Source organism: Lytechinus variegatus, chromosome 1 (assembly GCF_018143015.1).
Source record: "Lytechinus variegatus isolate NC3 chromosome 1, Lvar_3.0, whole genome shotgun sequence".
Lineage (NCBI taxonomy): Eukaryota > Metazoa > Echinodermata > Echinoidea > Temnopleuroida > Toxopneustidae > Lytechinus > Lytechinus variegatus.
The window spans coordinates 69,421,958-69,446,515 of record NC_054740.1 but is presented as its reverse complement, the minus strand read 5'-3'; the positions used below and the strand labels follow the sequence as shown (position 1 = coordinate 69,446,515).

Genomic DNA, 24,558 nt, shown 5'->3' with positions numbered 1-24,558 from the left:
CAAGTTTCGACTTGACCAGTAACTTTACATCTTCACTGAGGAACGAGTCAGAGTGATGCCTCTACAATTCCCCTGGATCCGTTGGATCGTTTTTCTCACCTTTGAAAAGAGGCATGATGGGACCATCTTTGAGACTGGGAGCAATGTACTTTAGATGTACCTTCACGAGGATGGGAATGCTAGTAGTATTGCAAGTGCATTTTTATGTGTTCTGGAGAGATATTGTCTGGACGACTAGCTTTGCCAGGCTTTATGGCTGAAGATAGATTCTTTGAGGTAAAGATAATAATTTTCAAGACCGTGTGGATGGTATTGCTCCAGGAGAGCAGGTTCAGGATGAGTTGGAGTGCGCAGATGAGTTGGTGTGGCGAAATCGTCCTCGAAGTTTTTAGTCCAGTCCTGAAAGATATCGGGCCCAGAATAGAAGAGAGCTCCAAATTGAGTAGGTGCACTCTAGTGCTAGGATCTCGTTCTTTCACTTGTGAATAAAACAACTGACTGTTCTGCTCACGGGCTTCCTCGGTTCTTAGGAGACCATTCCTGCGGGCAGCTCTTGCCGTCCTAAGTAGCTATATCAGACTTTCTTCAGATTAGCAGATAACTCATCGGTTGGACTGTTCATGTCTTCTCCAGATCTTTTCTAAACCTTCCATGCATTGATATGCCCCTGATAGCCCCTCCCGAGCCCCTCATCCACAGTGGGATAGCAATCAGACTTCTCCTTACCTCTACCATTTACTTTAGTGTGGGGAAGGCTCGTATAGGTTTGACTGTAGACTGGCCGTGACCTAGTCAAGGAAATTATCATTTTGAGACATGACTTCAGAAAGGGAAGTAAGAATTCGCGCAGAAGCTAAATCAAGAGGTTCGGTATACGGTTCCCTGATCATGATAGATCCCTGGCAATTGGGGTGCTGCGTGTATCATTCTCCATAGGCAGCACCACTAGGAATTCTGGTAGGTGCTAAAGTAAGCCAGAATTACCTTCATTTTATAGTGACACCCTTTCTTTTTTTTGGTTTGGTTGCCAAATTGTTCGGGACTGAAATAATCAGAAATTCTTAGTGAATTCTTTTGTTTTTTGCTTGTCTCAGCACCCCCATTAATGGACCGTTCCCAGGCCGGCCCTGGATAGATCAACTGCAAAGAAAAAAAAGTTAAACGAGAATTATCCCATTGTAGCTATAAATAATGAATGTTTTTCATTCGTGAAATCGACAAAATATGTCATTTGGTGAAAGATTAAATTAATGATCCATTCAATAATTTGGCTACGTGCCTTTGAATTGATCATTTCATCTTTCACCCGTCATAAAGTCATAAAGTATTCTGACCATTGCACTCATAAACATCCATTATTTGTACAACTTCATGCTCCAAAAAATAAATCTATCGAATTTATATAACATGATTATATTTGGGAGCTAATCGCATATGACGTCACATATCAAAACTCCTTAACCTACCCTCCCCCCTCATCAAAATTACATCCACCTCACCACATCTCCACCTTCCTCCCCCTATCAATCTATGAGATCTGCAGTGAGGTTTTCAGCACAAAATAAATATCTACTGAGAAGGGTTTGAATTTAGAGACTTACCACACAAAATGTTTCTGAAAACATTTCCAAGTAGTTTGCACGTGTGTTTTTCGTTCGGTCGCTACAATCACTAAATATCACATAGTATTGAAATAAAAACGAGTAGGATTTTAGCAGGGGGCAGGGGAGACGGGATGATAACACAGAATCAATTCCTAGCTGCATGGTCAGGAAAGTACCTTCCGGCTTGCTGCCCAAGATATAGGTCATTTCCATTGTATTGATAAGATCAACGCAGAAAATTCTCAAGCCCCGGCAGAAGCCCCCCCCCCCCACACACACAAAGTTCTAGTCTAGAACCACGCTCATGGCTTTGCATTTTTTGGTGATTGATTTCCCAATGATGACGATCCTTTTAGCTTTTTCTCCCTTTTGGGGGGTTTCGCTTTGTAAATTTTAAGGACCCCCTCCCCCAAACTAGATGATCTCTAGTGTTATTCCTCCCCGTCCCTTAGGCTGGCCTAATTTTGGGGTCCTTTTCAAGCCCCTCCTGACCATACCCGCGACTAACGACCAGCCAGATGTACATTTCCTTACCAAGGGGGAATCCATACTTTGTTGAAAATTGATGAAAAAAAAATGAAAATTTATAATACAAGCACAAGAATGGATCACCAGTCGCGCGTAAAGTCATTCTTTCTGTTTGTTTCTTTCTCACTCCCGTAAGAACTCGGCAGGACACCATTTTGCTGGTAAACGCCAAGCTGGTATATAACCAATTACCTATGAAACGTTTTACGTCTAGGTTAATCAGTCATAGTGGCTGACGTTATAAACGACAGATATCACTCTCGGGCCTTTTTATCAAAGTGGAGACAATGGCAGAGTTGGGATTCGAACTCACAACCTTGCGATTATTAGTCCAATGCTCTAACCACTGGACCACACGACCCTCTTACCTTACGAACAGATTTATGAAACACACACCCGGACTATTATACGCGACTGGTTCATACTAACCATGCTAAGGTTATGGGAAATGATTGTGTGGTATGATGGACAAGGAATGAAACCTTCAAACATAATTAACTTAGAATTATTTCTTTCTTACTACACTTGTGTCCCAATTCTTCTACGAGTGGGATGAGCTGTGACTAATCATATCATCATCATCATCGTCTTTATCATCATCATTATCGTCATCATCTTTATCATCACCATCATCATCGTCGTCATAATCAACATATATCATCACCACCGCCATCACTATAACCATCGTTATCATTTTCTTCATCATAATCATCATCGTCATCAGCATCATCACTACCATCATCAATATCATGACATCACGTAAAAAAACCCTCGAAATTCGTTATCAAGAAATTTGGAGAGTTTTTTTCTTTCATGAAAAGAGAACGAATTTTACTAGATCTTTGTTATTTTTATTCAATTTTCCAAACCCGTACAAACTAGGCAGCACCAGAATTTACGAAATGCGGACTTATCCGGTTTAATACTTGATCGAAAGGAAAGCGGAAGAGTAACATCGAAAACCCCGGGGTTTTGTTTTCTCTCAAACAATCTGCTAATCATGGCTATTCTTCTCCTGCAAGTTGTGAATGTTTGGTAGTAGATCATTTTTGTTTGGAATGATATTTTTAGTACACTTTATAATATGATTCATGCCCAAAAAGTAATCAAGATATTATGTCTTTAAAAAAAATGTTTTTAAATCATGTGAGTCAATCATAGATAATGATAACACAATCCAATCAAAGTGATTTGCGATATAGAAATGGAAAACACAGAGAGTCGCTCCGAAGGTGGCAGGTCCACAAAATTTCAGACAGCCAAAGTAGACAATACAAGCATGACCGCGAAATCTCGATTCAGTCAACTAGAAAATAACTTCATCAACAAAGTATGCATGATTTACTACTTGTCGTAAATACTAATGTGGTATACATTGTTGATGACTGATTAACTTCCGGATTGAAAAACGCATTTGCTTCATCATCATGGACATGATGAAACAGAGGATGCCCCCAAAAGTCGATATTCCTACCCCTTTTTATAAACTCACCTGCTCATTATTTCTTTATCTGAATATCATAAGCAAAATTTTCAAATGACATTGCTTTCTTCCGGTTGACATCTAACGATGATTTGGAATTTCAACAATACGCTTGTATTATTTTCACTATTAATTGTACAATATATATGTATATATATATATTGGCGGGGATGTGGACTTTGCCTTTAAATGACAAGTCCACCCTAACAAAAAGTTGATTTGAATCAAAAGAGAAAAATCCATCAAGCATTACGCTGAAAATTTCATCAAAATCGGATGTAAAATAAGAAAGTTAAGACATTTTTTAAAGGTTCGCTCTTTTTTTCACGCAACGGTTATTTGCACGTCCTAGTCGCTATGTAGATTATGAAACTGATGATGTCATCCATTCACTATTCTTTTGTATTCTATCACATGAAATATGAAATATTCTAAGTTTACCATCATTGTCAAGTGAAACATGTGGAATAAGCATTGTTTAAAATCACCATGGTTCAGTCTAGTTGGTTCCTATTGTCATGTAAAAAATGAAATATTCCGAAATATTGTAGAACTCAAACAATAAAACAAAAAAGAAATAGTGAGTGAGGGACATCATCTGTCCCATTTTCATGCCACTGAGTTGAACTGTTTTTGATTTTTCTCTATTTATTCAAATCAACATTTTTATGGGGTGGACTTGACCTCTATATCTTAACTTCTGGAGAGGGTAGTAGGCCTACACACAGAGGCGTCGATCCTGGGGGGGCAGGGGGGGGGGGCGATCGCCCCACCACAGAAAATATTGGGGGGGGCAAACATATCATTTTGCCCCCCCCCCCAATAATTCCGGATGTGCAAAAATAAAGTAAGATTGTAATGTTCAGTAAGCGAGATTGAGATACACAAATCGTTCTTTATTTCAAATCATGCTCAAAATGTCCGCTTTTCAGATTGGAATATAAAAATTTTCAGCTCGCGCTTCGCGCTCGCATCATTTCTGTAGCAAAATTCCATACTTTTCATGATTAAATTGGTGAATAGAATGTCCCATTTTCAGTTCTAAACCTCAAAAGAACTCCCGCTTTGATTTGCAATAGTCTTTTGTTGGACATATATCTTGTTTTTTTTAATCAAAAACGTCCATCAAACTGTCATTTTTTCAGATCGAAATATCAAAATTTTCATCTCGCGCTTCGCGCTCGCATCTATTGTTCTTTTAGATACCAATCTTAATCATTGGTACCAAAAATGCTTGCAATATAAAGCTTTCAGGGGCCCGTTGCATAAAACTCTTTACCTGAGAAAATTCAGTTTGTTTTTACCGGAGTTTTTGCCCTGTGTTAAAGTCAATGGTAGAAATCAGACTAACCTTAGTTTTCAGATTTTACCAGAGTTTTCTCAGGTAAAAAGTTTTATGCAACAGGCCCCTGGTAAGAATATAAAGAGGTTTCAGCTCGTTCTCGATCGGCACTCGCATTATGTGTTTAGTGAGACATGTATCCTCCTCATGAGTTACTACAAACAGTCCTAAACAGGTACGATTTTCCTGTTTCAAGGTAAGTATACTAACAAATTTCAGCTCGCCCTTTGCGCTCGCATTAATTTGTTGGTAAGATACTCCATATATATATATATATATATATATGTGGGTGTGTGTGTGTATATGCCTATGTGTGTGTGGGTGGGTGGGGTTTTGTACGATCGAGCGCATTTGGAACGTTGATTCATGATTTTGCCCCCCCAAATCTGAAAAATGGATGGCACGCCCCTGCCTACACATTTATAGTTGAAGCAGATGATCACCCTTGCCTAATTTCGAAATAAAAAAAAGTAATCGACTTCTTATCAAGAGGACCGGCCTAAATTTATTTGAAATTGTGAACTTTGGATCATTAATTCAACATGATCAGTCATAGTTATGAACTTTGAAGCCATTGATGAATTTGAGTCGAGAATATAACTTTAAGAGTTTATGAAGATTTAGGAAAAGTAAACCTGAAGCAAAAAACCGCAAACAAATGAAACAATCAGTTCGGCTTTGGAATTCTGTTATATGGCACAATAATATTGACACAAAAAGTAGGCTATTATCGTCACCCAGATTTGGGTGAATGATAAATATATTAAGTTTTCTCAATTCCAGGCCTGCCGCGGCGGGACGGTAACGCCACTTCCATTGACGAGTGTATACCATGCGTGTCCGTGGGGTTTCGAAAAGCACCATAAACAAGTATTTTCCATGTTCTGAAAATGCACCCCTTAAAAGCCCTATAGGCGTTAGAAAAAATCCACTTAAACATTACTATTGACAACTGTTCCCTATTGACCCCCCCAAAAAAAAAAAAAACAGAGTACGTACAGCACCCGGGTACAACGATCTTAATAATTTTTATGTCTCGGATTCGATCTCGGGCATCGGCTTTACCTTTACTTTCATTGGGCTAGGTACCCCAGGTCGGAATACTAAAAAGAAATTTCAGCTTTGCTATGGGGGAAGGGGCATATGCATGGATCCCCAAAACATATAAAACAACATAAAAGGAATGAAGAGGGAAATATATATATTTTTTAATCATGTCAAAATATATGATTATATATATATATATATATATAAATGTATTCAGTAGCGTACCCGGGGGGCGGGCGCGGGGGCAGTCTGACCCCCGGGCCCGGCTTACGATCGAGTCACAATTGACCCATGCAAGGGATTATCCCTGCCCCCTCGATCCCCCCTGACGTGCTTGAATTAAGACCTTTTTTTTGCTTGTCAATTTTTTTTCCGGTATACCCAGTTGTTGTGTATCCGGACGGGTTGTGTGTCCGGACGATCAATTTTAGAATGTCATTTGGAAAAATTTACCAGCAAAGTTTCATCAATTTTTAGTACAAAATGGCTAGGAAATATTATAAAGAACAAAATAGAAAATGATTACAAGTAATGGATTCATATTATTAGTGTAATCCACAGACAAAAAAGAAGGCTTCAAAAAGATAAAGTGTCCGGACACCCGACCCCCCATCCTACGAAATCCTATATTTGTGGTGGAAGCTCTTTTTTTTTGCTTGTCACATTTTCGGGCGGACGGCCTGTGGAAAATCCTACATAGGTACGCCACTGAATGTATTTCCATAATAAAAAGGGCAACATTTAAAAAAAAAGATTTTTGCCCCATATACGACGTGCTTGAGTCCTAAAGTTTTGGCTTGTTACGCAACTACAAATCTAAATATCACTTTGACTCAAAACATCAATGCAAGGAATTTCAACCAAAATCCAAGGAATTTTCGGAGCTCGATAAAGTAAAAGCTCGAACTTACTTAGTGTACTTACTTAGTACCGTACCCGGTATGTGTTGCCACTTGCCAGGACAGCCCACTGCATCTCTCCCCTATAGCCTAATGGATGATGGACAGATCAGTGGGGCAGCCAGACGTCGCGACGACCTGAGATGATGCCCGGACCGGACGGTCTTCGGACGCGGACGGATCTCGGAGCCGGCTCAGATCAAACTGGAATTCTACTGAGTTTATGGCTAATCCAAAATATGTGAAAACTTTTTGTTTTGACTTGGCCACTCTGTGAAATTTTTGGAGCAGTAACGATCAAAGAAACATCCTACTTGTTCTGTAAATGTCTTGAGAGCGGGCTCGACTCAAGTCAAGAGATGGACGATTCGTCCGTCCCAAGCAATTAGGCCCAGGATTTGAGGCGGGGTTTGACTTTGAGGTTCCTTTTCAAGCTTTTGCTCCTTTGCCTTGGGCTTGACCCAGGCCAAGGAACCACCTGGATCCCGCTGGATACGGGTAATCGCATCTTCTAAACCCCAAACTGCCAGCTGATCAAAACTGCACACCAGCCATTTAAATACGCTTCAACCATACCACTAAAAGCCCAGAGATTTTGGCTTTATATTGGATTCATAGTTTGACTGCACAAGGTTCTTCAAGAATGTTTTAGTGAGTTTAATTATTTTGAAATAATATTATAAAACAGCCAGGTACACAGGTTAGGTCTATACATATAGTACAGGTGCAGTTCAAGGTGCATGTCAAGCTGGATTGAACACAAGTGTTGAAAGGCTGATTGTGCAAGCAATATATGGCCCTTTAAAGAGTGAAATGGTTTTGGGTTCAACCGTATGTGTGCATGAGGAGTATTACAGACAATCTGGTACCCCGGGAGGGCCAGTCAAATGTATTGCTGGAGTGTACACATGCATGACCAAATTATTTCCAAACATCTAAACAATTTTTTCTCTGTGTGCAAAATAACCCCCTAAAATTTTTTCGCGAGCTTTATTTACACATTTGCCCCCGAAACAGTTGTTGCCAGAATATGGCCTCTGAGAAAAGCTTGGTGAAAAACATACCCTAAACATGTTGAGCCGCATATAGTCTAAAAAAAAAAGCTTTGGAAGCAAAACATTCCCTAAATACTTAGTTTGACCATTGACCAATATTTCATTCAAAACCACCCTTTTTTCTTGAAAATCAGTATTTTTTACACCCTTACGAGTGCATGCGCGGCCCGCTCCCAAAAGTGAATAATGATTCATGTAAAATTGCCAAATGGATGCCTCATATTTTGTTGTTTCTTGTCATCATTAGGAAGCCATGGAGGTAGAGGAGGGAGGTCGAGTTCCTCCTTCCTTCAGCAGATTGATGCTAGTTGCTATGACGATGCCACATCACCAAGTCAGATGGGAAGTCCTGGAGGTGGCTCAGAGGGTGGGGCTGGAGGAGGGGTCATCAATATTGTAGTAGAAGGAAATGCAGAGGTGAGTACATTAAACGAACCACGTATAATTGTTACAATCCATATATCTGCATTAATTGGTTATAATGACTTCATGAGATTTTGTATTATGGAATAACATCTTCAAGATTATTCAAATCAACAATATCAAATTTCTAAAGTTTCGCTTCATTTCACAAAACAGAAATATGCACATCTTGGTCAGTATGCAAATGAGGAACTGATGACATCACTCACTATTTCTTTTGTATTTTATTATGAAATATGAAATATTTTTATTTTCTCATCATTGTCATGTAAATGGGAGTTTTATTCCTCCCTGAACACGGTAGAATTCAGTTATTTCAACATTTTGTGCTTCAGGCAAGGAGGTCCTAGTCGTCAAATTCATAAAAATTGAAATTCAAAAAAAAAAAGAAATAGTGAGTGACATCATTGACTCTCTTATTTGGATGTAAACTGGCTCGTTCATATAATTATTTTGTTAAAAATAAGCGAAACTTTGAAATGTCATAACTTTCTTATTTTACATCCGATTTTGATGAAATTTTTGGCATTGTGCTTGTCTGATTTTTCCCTATTGATTCAAATCAACATTTTTCTGAGGTGGACTTGACCTTTAACAGCCCCAGAAATCCTTTTAACGCCCGTCTGAGAAGGGATGTATTATGGTATCACGCTCGATGTCTGTCCGTCCATCTGTCTGTCTATCCGTTAACTTTTCCTTGTGAACGTGATAATTTCAGTTCGACTTAATCTAGGCTCATATAATGTAGTGTGTGTGATACTAGCATGGATCCCAGGAAGCCGTTTTATTTTGAGGTCCAAAGGTCAAGGTCACAGTGACATATTTTCATCTTACCCTTTTGCGGTCCTTTAAACACAATAACTTCAGCTTAACTAAACCTAGGCTCATATAATTTGGTGTGTATGATACTAGCATGGATCCCAGGAAGCCTATTGATTTTGAGGTGAAAAGGTCAAAGGTCAAGGTCACACTGACATGTTTTTATCTTGCCCTTTTGCAGTCCTTGTAAATGCAATGACTTAAGTTTACCCTAGACTCATATAATTTGATGTGTATGATACTAGCATGGATCCCAGGAAGTCTAATGGTTTTGAGGTTCAAAGGTCAAGCTCCTAGGTTCAATTAAACTGAAGATATCGCATTTACGAAGATTGCAGAAGGGTAAGATGAAAACATATGTCACTGATGGATCCTAGGAATTCTAATGATATTGAGTTCAAAAGGTCAATGGTCAAGGTCACACTGACATGTGTTTATCTTACCCTTCTGCAGTCTTTGTAAATGCGATAACTTCTGTTTACCCTAGACTCATATAATTTGATGTGTATGATACTAGCATGGATCCCAGGAAGCCTGATGATTTTGAGGTTCAAAGGTCAAGCTCCTAGGTTCAATTAAACTGAAGTTATCGCATTTACAAGGATTGCAGTAGGGTAAGATGAAAACATGTCACTGATGGATATCCTAGGAATTTTAATGATATTGAGGTCAAAAGGTCAAAGGTCAGGTCACACTGACATGTTTTCATCTTGCTCTTTTGCAGTCCTTGTAAATGCAATAATTTTCGGTTAACCTAGACTCATAATTTGATTTGTATTATTTGTCCATTATTTTAACATTTTGTGCTTCCGCAGGCAAGGAGGTCCTAGTGGTCATATTCGTAAAAATTGAAATTGAAACGATAAAAAACAAAAGAAATAGTGATCGAGTGACATCATCGACTCTCTCATTTGGATGTAACTGGCTTGTTCATATAATTATTTTGTTAAAAATAAGCGAAATCCGATTTTGATTAAATTTTCAGCATTGTGCTTACAAGTCTGATTTTTCTATATTGATTCAAATCAATATTTTTCTGAGGTGGACTTGACCTTTAACAGCCCTTAACAGGTTTTCATCTTACCCTTCTGCAGTCTTTGTAAATGCAATAACTTCTGTTTAACTGAACTTAGGCTCATATAATTTGGTTTGTATGTATTAACATGGATCCCTGGTAGCCTATTGATTTTGAGGTCAATAGGTCAAAGTTCAAGGTCACAGTGACAGGTTTTCATCTTATCTCTCTGCAGTCCTTGTAAATGCGATAACGTCAGTTTAACTTAAAGAGAAATGCCAGTAGTTGCAGTAAACACTGATTTCATGAGAAAGTCTGTAAAACCAGGCTTAATTGTGAGTATATCACTGAGGATCTAGATCTGGTACGGTACAGTTACATAAACTGAACTTTGTGAAATCTTGAAATCTACGCTGAAAAATGTTCACACTGAAGATCACCAACACAAATAGGCACACGTGGGACAGTGTATTATTATTGCTGGAATAAAGACCCAATGGAAGTGACCGAATCCGCGCTTATTTTGCTTATTTCTCAGCAATTACACAATTTCTTCCAGAATCCTTTGGCACATATTTTTTATTCATACAAACAGACACTTGGGTGGTCATTATATTTGATTCTGTAAAAAGTCATTTTGAGATTGTTACCAGAACTGGAATTATCTTTAACCTAGGCTCATATAATTTGGTGTGTATGATACTAGCATGGATCCCAGGAAGCCTATTGATTTTGAGGTCATATTATGGTTTGGGGTGGTCCTTGCGTCCGTCAATCCCTCTATCGTGTTTTCTGTTCTCATGACAATTCAAGGACTGCGATTAGATTTTGGGGTCATGAGGTCAAAGGTCAAATGTCATTGAGATCATGTACAAACATATACAAACTACATTTTTCTTAAAATGTGAGTTCATGCAATTTTTTTTTACAATAAATGAAGTATGCTTCCTACTAGAGGGATCAACTTCAAACTTGGCCATATATATGCACATTGGAGAGATGATGATCTCAGTGGACTTGGGGGATCAAGCAATGTTCAATTCACAGCTGTCACATACCCCCACCCCCCCCCGACTACATTATTCGCGTAAGTATAATCTCATTTGATTATGCGATCATTAGGTCAAAGTTCAGAGGTCATGGAATCCTCTGTTAAACTGATCAACATCAAACTTGGCTCATGAATGTGTATGGGAGTACCTGAAATATATATCTCTGGAAGAACAGATAAGGGAACAGTTTCAAACTTTTTTCAGGATCTGATTAGTTATTTTGGTCACATGGCCAAAGGTCACTGGTCATTCAAAGTATAGCTTTGTAATGTTTTCCTGGTCTGGCAGGGGTTTGAAATTTGACTGTGTTAATAATAAGTTATTTTCACCTTGACTTATTGATGTCAATTATTGATACTGGATCATGCATGCATTTGAATTCCAATGTTGTTCAATCAAAAATGAAATATAAAATGCATTTTTACTTTGTTTTCTGCAACCTTAATTCATATTTCCCTCCAGATAAATGGACTAGTGTCTGCAAATGGTGGCCCAGCTTCAGGAAACAGTGGTGGTGGTGGCAGTGGTGGCAGTATTTATATCAATACAACCTATCTGGTAGGAAGTGGGCGCATAGAGGCAAATGGTGGGCGTGCTGTGGGGTTGACAGGAGGTGGTGGAGGAGGGGGGCGTGTTGCCATCAGAGGAGATACCAGTGGATACCATGGGGAGATATTTGCTCTTGGAGGCCAACCAGGTATGTAAAATAGGGCCTATTCTTGCTCTTTGTTGTTGACATTTTGGACCTGTTGCAATTTCTTCTAAAACCTACAAATAGTTTTCTTGAAATGTGGTTGATAGCCATCTGGATTGTTGTATCATCGATATGATATCAAAATGTACAATATAGCCCTTAGATACTGTTTCAGAAAAGCCATATATGAGAAATGTATTCCTTGAAAAGGACATGATTGGAATACCCAAGATCTCTTCTTAAATCTTTGTCTACACAAGTCTCAAAGTAAGGAACTGGAGGAGATATCTTTAAAGATAGCTAGCTACGTGGCTTGTGATTTTGGTTTTAATTTGTTTGGGATAGACTAGATTTTTTTCTTTACAATATAAACGCCAATTGATTGGAATATAATACAGCTGATTGCACTTCAAAAAGTGACCAACAGCCAATCAACTTGTTGTATCTGTCTGTTATGTGCGAAGTCAATGCAGACAGCCGTGACGTTTTGAAATAAGCGACTTTAGTATTGTAAGACTTTCACTTTTATTTTTCAGCAGAAATCTCAAAATTGATCTGTTTGCCCCAAACTGATTTAATAATACAATCGTTTGGATGAATGCCAAAGATATGTGGTACACATTGTTGGACCTTTTTTGTTGTGAATAAGAAGCAATTTCTATGAAACAACTTAAGAAGAAATCTCCAGGTCTTGGCTGCTCATTCTTGCTTAAATATGTGGTTTTTAACTTTTCATGCATATGTTTAAACTTATATTTTTGTGCTTATTTTATTATAGATATTGATACAAGCCTTCTGAAAAAAATATTGGTATTTACAGTATGGTTAATTTGTGTGTTAATGCAGGACTTTAATTTTTGTCTCGCCCACCAGAGGTGAAGGCGAGACTTAGGGATCCATATGTCGTCCGTCCGTCACAAACCTTATGACACATAACTCCGAAACTGTAAGTCACTTTTCGACCAAACTTGGAGGGTAGATGACCTCCATATCATGTCGCAGTCGGAGGTCACATGATTAGGTCAAAGGTTATTTTCAGGTCAACATTAAAGTTTACATGCAAGACTTTCTTATGACACCTAACTTCGCAACCATAAGTCACTTTTCAACTAAACTTGGATGGTAGATGGACTTTGGGGACCTGCATTTTATGCTACAGTTAGAGGTCACATGGTAAGGTCAAAGGTTATTTTCAGGTCAGCGTTAAATTTTATATGCAAGACTCTCTCATGACACCTAACTCAGCAACCTTAAGTCACTTTTCAGCCATAATTGGATGGTAGATATACTTAGGCAATCTGCATGTTATGCTGCAGTCAGAGGTCACATGGTAAGGTCAAAGGTCATTTTCAGTTCAACATTAAAGTTTACGTGCAAGACTCTTATGACAAGTGTTATTCCATCCCAGTCATGTCACAATGAGGTTTTGATACATTTATGTTGCGTGCCCTAGCAAATCACGATATTTCTGGTTATTTTCATAAGTGGATGAGACACAAAATCTCTTTTGCCTTGTTTTTCTGAAGCCTTAGTCGTTAGGAATATAGACATGGTGGTTATCAGTGAACTATTTTTGTATTATGTTCAGCTGTATGGATTTCTTTGAAAAGCTCTTGAAATCCTTGTAATCATTTTCTTTCAGAGCAAAAAACCAATGGCATCATGGAATCAAAACGAATCACATCACTTGATCCTAATCGGCGCACTGTCAATATCGCAAAGCAGTTCTACTTGACAGCAATTAGAACGAGTGGGACTGAGGCAGAGTATGTTGGACAGTATTCCATTGCAATTAGTCTTGATGGGGAATCGCCATCTCCTTACAAGGTACAATGTTGATGCTGTCATTCATGATGGTCCATTTCTTTGTATACTTGAAACTAAGAACATATCTTTTGTAATCAATATTTGCCCAAAATTGATTTTCAGGAAAACTGTTGTTCTTCCCTATCAGAGTAACAAGTGCGGCAGTACAGTAATGAATAAGAATGGATTCAATAATTTGATGATGATCTCCTTGAGCTAGACTAGAATAAATGGTACATGAGAAAATATAGACAATGATAATTGGAGCATTTGGTCATTGCCGAATCATATGCAAATAAAATAAATAATGTTCGATGATGTGAGCATTGGACTGGATGATATTAGACCATTCAGCAATTTACCAGTAAACTGTTAAGATAAAGGTGATGTTTATCATTTCAGCGGCTAAGGTCTGACAGTAGTGCACATGTTTTTGAAAGCAACTCTCCAAGCGTCAATGATACAATAAACTACCTTAACATCCCTGTTCTGGCCAAAGCAGTGACCTTTGACCTATTTGCCAGGACTAACCCATTCATCATAGATGTACAACTAATTGGGTACTACCCATACCCTGGTAAGTCATTGTGATTATTTTGTGATAAATTACTTCTGATAAATTGATTTATATTGAATTGATGAAGTCATGAATGCATCTCAATATACTCTATAAAGGCAGTCATTTACAAATTAGAGCTTTAATGTTGTATTGGTTTAATTCAAATGTTGTCATATAAAGAGGCAATGATAAAATGATGTGACTATTTTAGAAATGTCCTGATGTGACTATTTCTTCTTAAAGCTCTTCTTTACTCAGTTGTCCATGAATTTGTTAGGGTAATGATTACATTTTACATGTACATTCTGATCTTAATTACTTGCTTTGTTTTTCTTTTAAACCAAAACTCTGGTATCAAAACTTGTATCTCGATCTGTTGAATCATTTGAAAGTTTGTTTGATGCCTTTATTTTCTTCCTAACTCTCTATGTGTCTTGAACACTCTGCAGAATGGAATTGTCACCTATGTTTTCAAAGTCATTATTAATCTTTGCTCTCTCCGTTTTATGAGAATAGAAATGAAGTATATATATATATATATATGCCATGCAATATGAATTTGTATATTGTAACTTTATTTTGTTCATTGTCTTGATATTTCTTAGAAACAGAAACTGACATTGATTGTGGTCAACATTCTCAAGGTTAGTCCAGCCAAGTATCAATCATCTTTTGTATGTGTGTATATATAATATTTTATGCATAGGGGGATGTTGCTCAAATACTTTTCAATGCTTTAGTCTTCCAGGGCCCACTTGGGGATAAGATTACAGCTTAAGTTGCTACTCAAGGTAAATAGGTGAAGCTATTGTAATTATATAATTGAAGTATTAATTGCAATCTGATCAGCCAACATTTGATTGTCTGTAAATTTTTATTCCTCTAGGATGTTATGGGGTTTTCTGTCTTAATGCAGTCCATCCCATTTTCATTCCTGTGACAACTGAAAAACTGTTTGATGGATAGATTCAAACTATTATAAAGTGAAGAGGATCTGATTTAATTTCAATAATGTCTGTCAAACACTGGAACAGTTATTGCAAGAAATCATTTCAAACTTGTCACTTCTATACTTAGGTGATCTGGCTATATTTTTGGGGAAAAACCAAGGATTGTAGGAGTTAATCATCAAATGGCTTCTTCGTTAGTAAATTAATTATTCCAATAAAATGATCAAATTTGAGTTTGTTATCTAGGTCTATATCGTCACTTGGCTATTAAAACTTTGCATAAAAAGATATAACAACTTTGATGACAGCTCGGGAGAAGATTTATTTTACAATTTTACAGTTATGACATAAATCACCTTGTTATGCCTAGAAAGAGTTCTCTACTGAAATGATGAGACTATTTTAAAGCAAAATGTGGTTCCATAGGCATATTTAAAACACACATCTTTTAAAAGCTTTCCTCAAAATTTAATGTTTTTGTGTCTCACCCATACAGCCGTATGTAAGGTATGATCTTAATTGAAATGATGAAATGTGTAATATGTTTCAGAAAAGGATAAGGCAGATTTTCTGTTCTATTTCAGGGGCTGAGGCTGGAGGACCAGGAACTATCTATAAGGATGAACAGATCGTAATCAATAATTTGAGGCAGTCACCCGTGGTATGTTTCACTTTTGATACTTCTGTATGCTTTGCAAAGTGATCAATTTGGTTAAAATCTAATTTAAAGCAAAAGTCATTTGTGTTGAAAACTCAAAATAATTCAAGGAAAAATTTAAGTCCTTTGGTATGGTTTTCCATGAATATCAGATGGTCAGTTTTCAGACAATAACAATTGAGAAATTTAAGAGGATACATAACAGTTTTTAAAGAGGACACAAAACATTAGATAATCATTTTGAGTGATTTTATTGTGAGAATTATTTGTATATGTATGCTGCATTGTCTGTCTCTTTTCTCTCTCTATTTCTCTTTGTTCTCAGATCTTCCCCTTGTTCTCTTTCTCATCAGTCTTTATTAAAAAATTCGCCTAGTTTCAGTTTTCTTCTAGAGACCCATGAGATGTCTTCTTTTGAATTGAATTTGGAGAGATATAAAAAAAAACTACCCCCTCCCTGCACCATCCTCCCAGGGAGGGTGCTTTGCGCGTTCTCTAAGCGTTCGCATGCTTAGCATGCATTAATCAGCCCCCCCCTCCGTCCAACTCTTGATCCACGCCTGCATACAGTACTTAAAAACTCTCGAGCCTGTTATTTTTTCAGTGTTTTATTGACAAAAAAAATAGACTAATTTGAACATTCAAAGGAAGCCAGTGTAGTATCAAATTTAAGAGTGGTTGGGAAGGATCGATGATCTGCATGTAGGTAAACCTGTGAAATTGATTGTGCTGCCACATTTTGTATTCGTTGAATACAAATGAATTAATTCGGAGATATGCTTAATATCTACATTTACTACAACTTTCTTTTACATGGATTGCCATAGGCATACAGCTACGGTGAATTATGCAATCAATCTTTTACCATACATTGCAGACAAATTAGAAATGTATTATGGACCATTGGATGAGCTTGTTATTTGTCCGATTGTATTATACGCAGATGCATCATTTTTTATATTCATGAGTGACTTTCTTGGAGTGAATGATCTTACAAGCAGGATTATTATATAAAATATCACAGAAGTTTTCTGTTTCTGTTTGAGGTAACTCCCTTAGGAACTCGGCAGGACAGCATTTTTTGCTGGTAAACGCCAAGCTGGTATATAACCAATTACCTTGGAAACATTTTACGTCTAGGTTAATCAGTCACAGTGGCTGACGTAATAGACGACAGATATCACTCTTGGGCCTTTTTATCAAAGTGGAGACAGTGGCAGAGTTGGGATTCGAACTCACAACCTTGCGATTATGAGTCCAATGCTCTAACCACTGGACCACACGACCCGTGTATATAAGAAGTATATAAACACCGGTAACTCTAAAACAAGTTGGGCATTTCATTTAATCTTTGTACATGTAACCACAAACTGCATATGAAAGTTAAGTACCAGTAGTGGTAACAACCTCATAATGAGTTCCAAGAGAATCCAATACCACCAAAGTGTTTGTACAGTATAAATAAAACGTATGTGCCAGTTGGCTCTGGATGAAAATGCGTATAAATTGCTGAGAAACAAGCAACATATATATATGGAATTCAATCAAATGTCTGGTACTTTTCCAAGTGATATTAATACACTGTCCTACCTATGCCTGTCTGTGATAGAGATCATCAGAATTATCTGTTTTCAGCTAAGATTTCATGATTTCTCAATGATAAGTTCACACTAATATACCCGATGTAGATCAATGAGGATATTGTGACCATTAACGTTTTTCTAATGAAATAATTGTTTACTACAAATACTTTCTTTGACCTTTAAGATGATATACTCATATTTCGTAATAAATACCACCACACATCTCACTTGCATGTAGATCATTTCCAATTCAGCAATTTATTTTCTTTTCAACTGTCCATCCCATTTTGATGAAACAACAGAAAGTCCCAGAATGATATTAAAAAAATCACCTTTGATTCACTGCAATGTTGCTGAATTTGGTAGCAGGTTCCAAAACGTAGTCCCCGAAAATAAACAATAATGATAATGATTTCATGCCTGGTACATGTAGGTTTATAGTACAGTGTAATTATTTTTCCCAGCTTCATTCTCATGTGTAAAGATCATGCACTCACAATAGCTTTATTAACATCAGTGATAAAGAAACAAAAGCATTATGTACAGATCACATACCATAATAATCAACAATCTGATATAAGTAAATCTTAATCTGTTTGGGTTGCCTTCTGAAAACCAGTTATCCCAGTACAATGCCTCTATAATAACAGATTTCATTTATAGTCATAGGGATAAGCTATACAAATTTACAAGTGTGTTAAATACCACTTTGTCTTTATTTCAAGTTGGTCTTTATTTATCCATACTGGAATTTTGTTTTGTTCACAACTTCAAGTCAATTTAACATAAAAAATGCCTTATTAAACATATAAAGCCATTAATACATATTCAGTGCAAGTTGATACCCCTTTACATTAAGACTAAAAGCCATAAAGCCGGAAGTGTTAACATTAATTTCAAAAAGTTACTGTACTGCCTCCAAAGAGGTTTTAAATACATGCGTGTTATCAGCATTTCATTACAGTCTAAAAATTTCCTTCCAATAATAAGAGCATGAAGTATTAGCATATCAAATCCTAAAGGCTATACTGTTTTGCTGTCAAAAAAGAATTAAATTAGATGTGAAGTAATCAATATTTCATTACAAGCAGTTTAGCGTTCAAAATTTCATTTCAAATTCAAGCATGATGTATTAACATAATTCCTAAAAATGCTGTATTTTCCCAAAAGATTTAAATTACTATTAATGTGTGTAATCAATGTATTATTTCAAAAAAAAAAATCAAAATTTTTCATTCCAATAATAAATGCAAACTTATTCCAAAAAAGTTAATGTATTGCCTCCAAACGTTTTTTAGATGTGTATATTCAATATTTCATCATTAAAAAAATTAAAATTTCATTCCAATAATCTGCATTTACATGTAACATATCTATTTAAAAAATCACTGTATTGCCTCAGTTTAAAATGCATGTGTGCTATCAGCATTTCATTAAAGTAAAAAAAATCATTCCAATAATAAGAGCATGAAGTATTAGCATTTTAAACCCTAAAATCAATACTGTTTTGCCGTCAAAAAGAATTTAGACTAGATGTGGGTATTCAATATTTCATTTCTTTTCAAAATCTAATTCCAATACAAGCATGAAGTATTAACATAATTCCTAAAAATTACTGTATTGTCTCCAAAAAGATTTAAATTATATGTGTGTAACCAATATTTCATTTCAAACAATTCAAAATTTTCACTCCAATAATAAATGTGTATTATTTAAAAAAGTTATTGTATTGCCTCCAAAAAAGGTTTTTAGATGTGCATAATCAATACTCCATTACTAACAGTAAATTTATGTTGCCCTGTATTACGTTCGTTTAGAACTAATAACCTGGGCCCTTTATTGTAATTGATTCCTTTTTTTATGAATAAAAGGTGATTTATAAAAAAAAGAATGCCAATATCGATACAAACAATACATAACATGAATTACTGATAACATTAAAAGTAGGCATACTTGAATTTGAACTATTATTAGTACCGCATTGGAGTGTATCTTTCCATTCTTTGGCAGATATTGTAGTACTAGTAGTATTATAACTGTCTTCCACATTCTCTTCCATTTCCTCTACAAGTAAATCTATTTTGAATTTTGTTTGCCCCCCTTCATTCCTACTCCAACAGGTGTAAAGACCAATCATATCCTTAGTTACATCACTGATTAGAAGTGCATTATGTGGGAGGATAGAAATTGATTCTGGTAGGGTGTCTCTTACAGTGTTTAGTTGTTCCCCTTGAAATGTGACTGACCAGTAAATGTCATTTGATGTTATTATTGGGCAAGGTAACTCTACCATTTTGTCACCAAGGAATGAAAGAAGAGTTTGGTAGGGCTGAGAGCACAGCAGTGGTCGGCAGGTGAAGCTGTTCTTGGCAGCAAGGTCAGCCACTGAATAGTTGGCATAAGCTAAAGGTTTGTCACATTTTATGGGGGTGAGTGTGTGTTTCAGAGCCGAAACTGATTTGATGAGGTCACAATTGCATGTCCAAGGATTATTTTCTAATTCAATTTGAATACTTTTCAAAGGGAAGGTCAGTAAGCCAAGATCAAGCTTTGTAAGTTGGTTGCCTTGAAGGTGAAGATCAGTCAAGTATGTCTGATGCCGTAATGAGCCAAATTCAAAGAACAGTATGTGGTTGTAACTTAAATCTAGAAACCAGAATTGTTGATGCTTGTCAAATGAATCGTTTAAGATCCATTTCAGTTTATTTTGAGACAGATAGAGACTGTATGTTTTTTTACTTCTTGGCAGACAGTATTTTGGGATGGTAGTAATGGCATTGTTTGACAAATCAAGAATTTTTACAGTGTTTATTAACACATTTTGACAGTGGTCCCCAAGGTTGATAGAAGAGAGATTTAAAAACCATAGATCTGAGAATTCCAAAATGGTTCCTACAAGATTACTTGTGTTTCTCACAAAGTGCGCACGAAAAGCCAAATTTTCATGAAGTTCCAAGTAGTGTAAATTTGGAATATCTTGAAATATGCTCAAGGATGTGTTTGAAAAGGGTATAGAAGGAAAAGATATGCCCTCTATATCCTGACTTGCTGGAAACAGGTGATTTGAAACGTGTAATAAAGGATTTCCACCTAAACGTACATACTTTAAATCCAGAATGTTAGAGAAAAGATCAGAACGAAGGTGTGTTATGCAATTCCTTTCCAGCTTCAATGCCACAACTTTTCTTAAACCATAGAATGCTGTAGGATATATATCAGCTATGTTATTATCATTCAATTCAAGAAATATTAGTGAGGATGCCGATATGAAAGTAAAATTGGGTATGGAGACAATATGATTCTTATTCAGGTATAGTCCCACCAAATTAGGAGAAATTTTGATGGTTTTGAAATCAGACAAGTTGTTGTTACATGCCAATATATTGGTTCCAGATAGCTCACTTGAATTTGAAGCTCCAAAGGCATTATCATTAACGTTTATATCAAGAGCTGAAGTAGAAACAACATCAGTGATTCTGTTGCCCTCTGCATTGATTTTAACGAGTGTTCTGTCACCAAAGAGATGATTCAAGTTTAAATGATATAAAAAGTTGTGACTAATATCAAGGCTTTGGAGGGATTGCAAGTTGGGTGTATTAATCTCCATGAATAAATTAAATGACAAGTCCAAAGTTCTGAGATGGGTTAGAGTCAAGAAGTCTAAGGGGTTGATGGTTCTGAGTCTGTTATGGCTTAAATTCAGCTCCTCAAGTGAATAAATGGAATGAAGGAATCTAAGATCAGAAATTTCATTTTTGGCCAGGTTTAATATAGCTAGTCTTGGTGAAGAGTCAAATGTTGAGTTTTCTATAGTGTGAATTATGTTTTCTGATAATTGGAGATTTGTAAGTTCAGGGCAAGTTAGAAGGTTTGATAATATTGATATTCTGTTGTTATCGAGCCTGAGCTCACGAAGTTGAGGAAGGCAAATGAGGGTTTTGTCATCCAAAGATGTGATGGAGTTTGAAGACAGTTGCAGCCACTTTAGGTTTGGCAAATTTCCAAACTTGTTCATGTTCTTAATTTGATTAGAATTCAAATTGATGTATTGTAATTGGTGATGACTATCAATGCCAAAGTTAACATCTTTTATTTTATTGAATGAAGCACATAGATAATACAGGTTAGGATAGGACGAGATTGAAATATTTTGCAGGTCATTCCTATCAACATTAAGAATTCTTAACTTTGTATAATTCCCTCCTTCAAATAATTCAAATCTTGTCAGGCTGTTTTTTCGAAGGAGAAGACTTTGTGGTGTACTGAAGAAAGATTGTGATAATTGAATAATTTCATTGCCCTTTAAATTGATTGTATCTATGTTTGGAATGTTAGTAAAGGCAGGTCTTTGCACAACTCTTATATTGTTTTCTTCTAAAAATATATGCCTGATGTACATCATATTACAGAAGGAAGAGATATCTACAATGTTGTTGTGCCCGAGTTTGATTGTTTCTAGCAAAGGGACACTTGAGAATACATTGTCACGGATGCGTCTTATGTAGTTGAATTCAAGCATAAGTATCTTCAGGCTTTTCATTGTTTGCAGTCTATCCAAATATTCAATATTGTTGTAGTTAATGTTCAGATGTGATATGGCATTTGGATATGCCAACATCATTGTGTGGAGGTCATTGATAGCATTTCCCTTCAAATTCAAAATTGATAATTTGAATGGAATTTTTGGTGGATTTGTGAGTTTATTGTATGCCAGTTCAAGTTCTGTAAGGTGTGTTTTATTCTGAAGTGTTTGATGATGCCAATCTGTCAGAGAGTTCCGCATGACAGATATTTGTAGAATGATGGGTAACGAACCAAGGTATGGAATGCTCTGAAGGAAGTTAGAGTGAAGTTCTATGAGCATAAGTTCTCCTGTATCATCAAAGACTTGCTTCTCAATGTAGCGTAGATGGTTATTGGACAGAAGAAGTTCCCTCAACCTGTTTTGGCATGGGAATGACTCTCTGTTTAGCGTGGTGATGAAGTTCCTGCGCAAGTTGAGTACACCAACATGACACGGGAGATCCTTTGGAACATCTTCTAGATAATGATCTGTACATATCATTTTAAAATTCACACCCTGCTGCTCACAATGACATGGGTCCTGACATTGTGAATTACAGCCCCTTCCATAAAGAGTAAGTAGGAATATGAAGATATACATTGTTGTTCTGAGAGAAGGAATATCCAGGTGAAAAATATATCAATGTAAGATTGCATTGATAGAGACCATCTTATTTCTCCTTTGGAAATGTCAAACACAAGGATATCAACAAAGGGTAATCCAACGATCTTCACGTTCTTGAAGTATTGTATTACTCCTGTTTTATGCAGAGAACTGCTTTTTGAGCAAGAAATGCATGACTACATCATAAAAAACAATGTCTAGAGAGCACCAAATATAGAATCCTGAAACTTATGATAACGAATGATACATGTGACTTATAAAGTGCCAGATCCACTCTTAAGAGAGCTCGAGGTCCGTAAAGAAACTGTCAAGTGAACAGAAATTTTTAAACTTCACAGAGATGCAGTTTTTATGTTTTCAGGGAGTCTATTCCACAGTAGTACATGTAGCTTTAATACTGGAGACATACAAAGTCACATACATACGAGAAGAATAAGCAACTGATCTTGATAAGAAAACACAAAAAATATTAGAATAGACAACAAAACAGAGCTCTGTGGGAGGGCATCCCCCAAGCGTGCACACCCAAATTAATGATGGATTTGTTTACGTCATTATAAAGAGGAAGTCTTACTTCTCTCTGTAAAAAAAACTTCTAATTATCTCAGGGAAAGAATCATCCAGGATGTACATGTATGCTTACATCATTATAAAGAGGAAATCTTACTTCTCTCTACAAACAGCTTCTAATTATCTCAGGGAAAGAATCATCCAAAATTTTTGCCTCTAGCATTTCAAAGTATTTAATCGCTAATTGCAGTTGAGATGATTGCTTTTTAGTATACAGTGCGTATCAAAAAAAAGTTTACACTTAGAAAAAATCCTGTAAAATTATACATTTGTAATATCCTGAAGATTTTTTCACATTTTAACATTGATACAGGTCCATTTAAGCAAATGACGATAAAAACTGTTGAAAAATATTTCCGCTTGAGTGAGCACCACTTACTTTTGAAAAGTTAGTGAAAAATGATTTGCGCAGAACTTTGAAATAGTTATGCGAATAAAAGTAGACCTTAATCATGAATAACACGTGGAATTTAGCTAGTAAAATTGATTTGAAGATATCTTTTACCTATTTAACTTGTTTCTTTGCCCAAACCACTTCGAGGAGTGCATTGCACCACACCCCACTCCCCCACACACCGAGGCCATCGGGACGATATTTGCTTTACACTGAGCTGTGATTTACATGAAATGGCTTAGGCTTGATTTTCATTTTGTTAATCATTGTCAAGCTTGGAAAAGGTGTGGAGAAACAAGTATTAAATAAAAAATGAAATGTAAACCCACTTTAAATGATAAAAACTTAGTGAAAAAGTGCTAGAGATGTCTGATATAAACTTTGGTTCAGATTCAGCTATGTCCTCAGATCCAGCAGGCACAAACAGGGTAAAAGTTGTGTATACTAAGTGATAAAATTTCAATTTGGGTGGCAAAATTGTTAGAAAATGCTTGAATGTATCCGTTTTATTTCAATTGACTAAAAGTGCAAGGGAAATGTATGAGAAATGTTTCACAGGGTAAGTTTGATTTCACCCTTTCCCCTTGACACAGCGTACAAACGGGCATTTCTGCGCAAACAGATTTCTGCGAGCTTTACAAAAATGGACAGTGCTCACTCAAGTGTAACATTCTGTCAAAACTTTTACTTTCATTGGATAGATTAGACCCAAACCCAGGATTTTATGTGAAAAAATTACCCACATGTTGTATATTTTTAAATTCCCAGGGCTTTTTCAAAGTGTAAACTTTTTTTTGATACGCACTGTAGAGCGATTTGACTCGGGGGGGGGGGGGGGTGCACTCAGTATATAATGCATGATGGGTATGTGCTGCGGAGAGGGCCCTCA

General features: G+C 36.5%; 2 protein-coding genes across 2 annotated transcripts in view; one reads left to right on the top strand and one right to left on the bottom strand.

Annotated features, from left to right (window-relative positions):
- LOC121421257 (hyphally regulated cell wall protein 1-like) overlaps window positions 1–16,243 on the top strand; it is a 29,106-nt gene extending 12,863 nt beyond the window's left edge. The window contains exons 2-7 of the mRNA XM_041615922.1: window positions 8,206–8,375; window positions 11,730–11,964; window positions 13,604–13,788; window positions 14,170–14,344; window positions 14,932–14,970; window positions 15,861–16,243. Of these exons, the coding sequence (XP_041471856.1) occupies window positions 8,206–8,375; window positions 11,730–11,964; window positions 13,604–13,788; window positions 14,170–14,344; window positions 14,932–14,970; window positions 15,861–15,979 (923 nt within the window). The 3' untranslated portion in view covers window positions 15,980–16,243. The remainder of the gene's footprint in view (window positions 1–8,205; window positions 8,376–11,729; window positions 11,965–13,603; window positions 13,789–14,169; window positions 14,345–14,931; window positions 14,971–15,860) is intronic.
- Window positions 16,244–18,913: 2,670 nt separating this feature from the next.
- On the bottom strand, window positions 18,914–23,259 carry LOC121406524 (protein artichoke-like). The gene has a single exon (XM_041597535.1). The coding sequence runs from the start codon at window positions 22,679–22,681 to the stop codon at window positions 19,394–19,396; it is 3,288 nt and encodes a 1,095-aa protein (XP_041453469.1). The 5' UTR covers window positions 22,682–23,259; the 3' UTR covers window positions 18,914–19,393.
- Window positions 23,260–24,558: the final 1,299 nt, after the last annotated feature.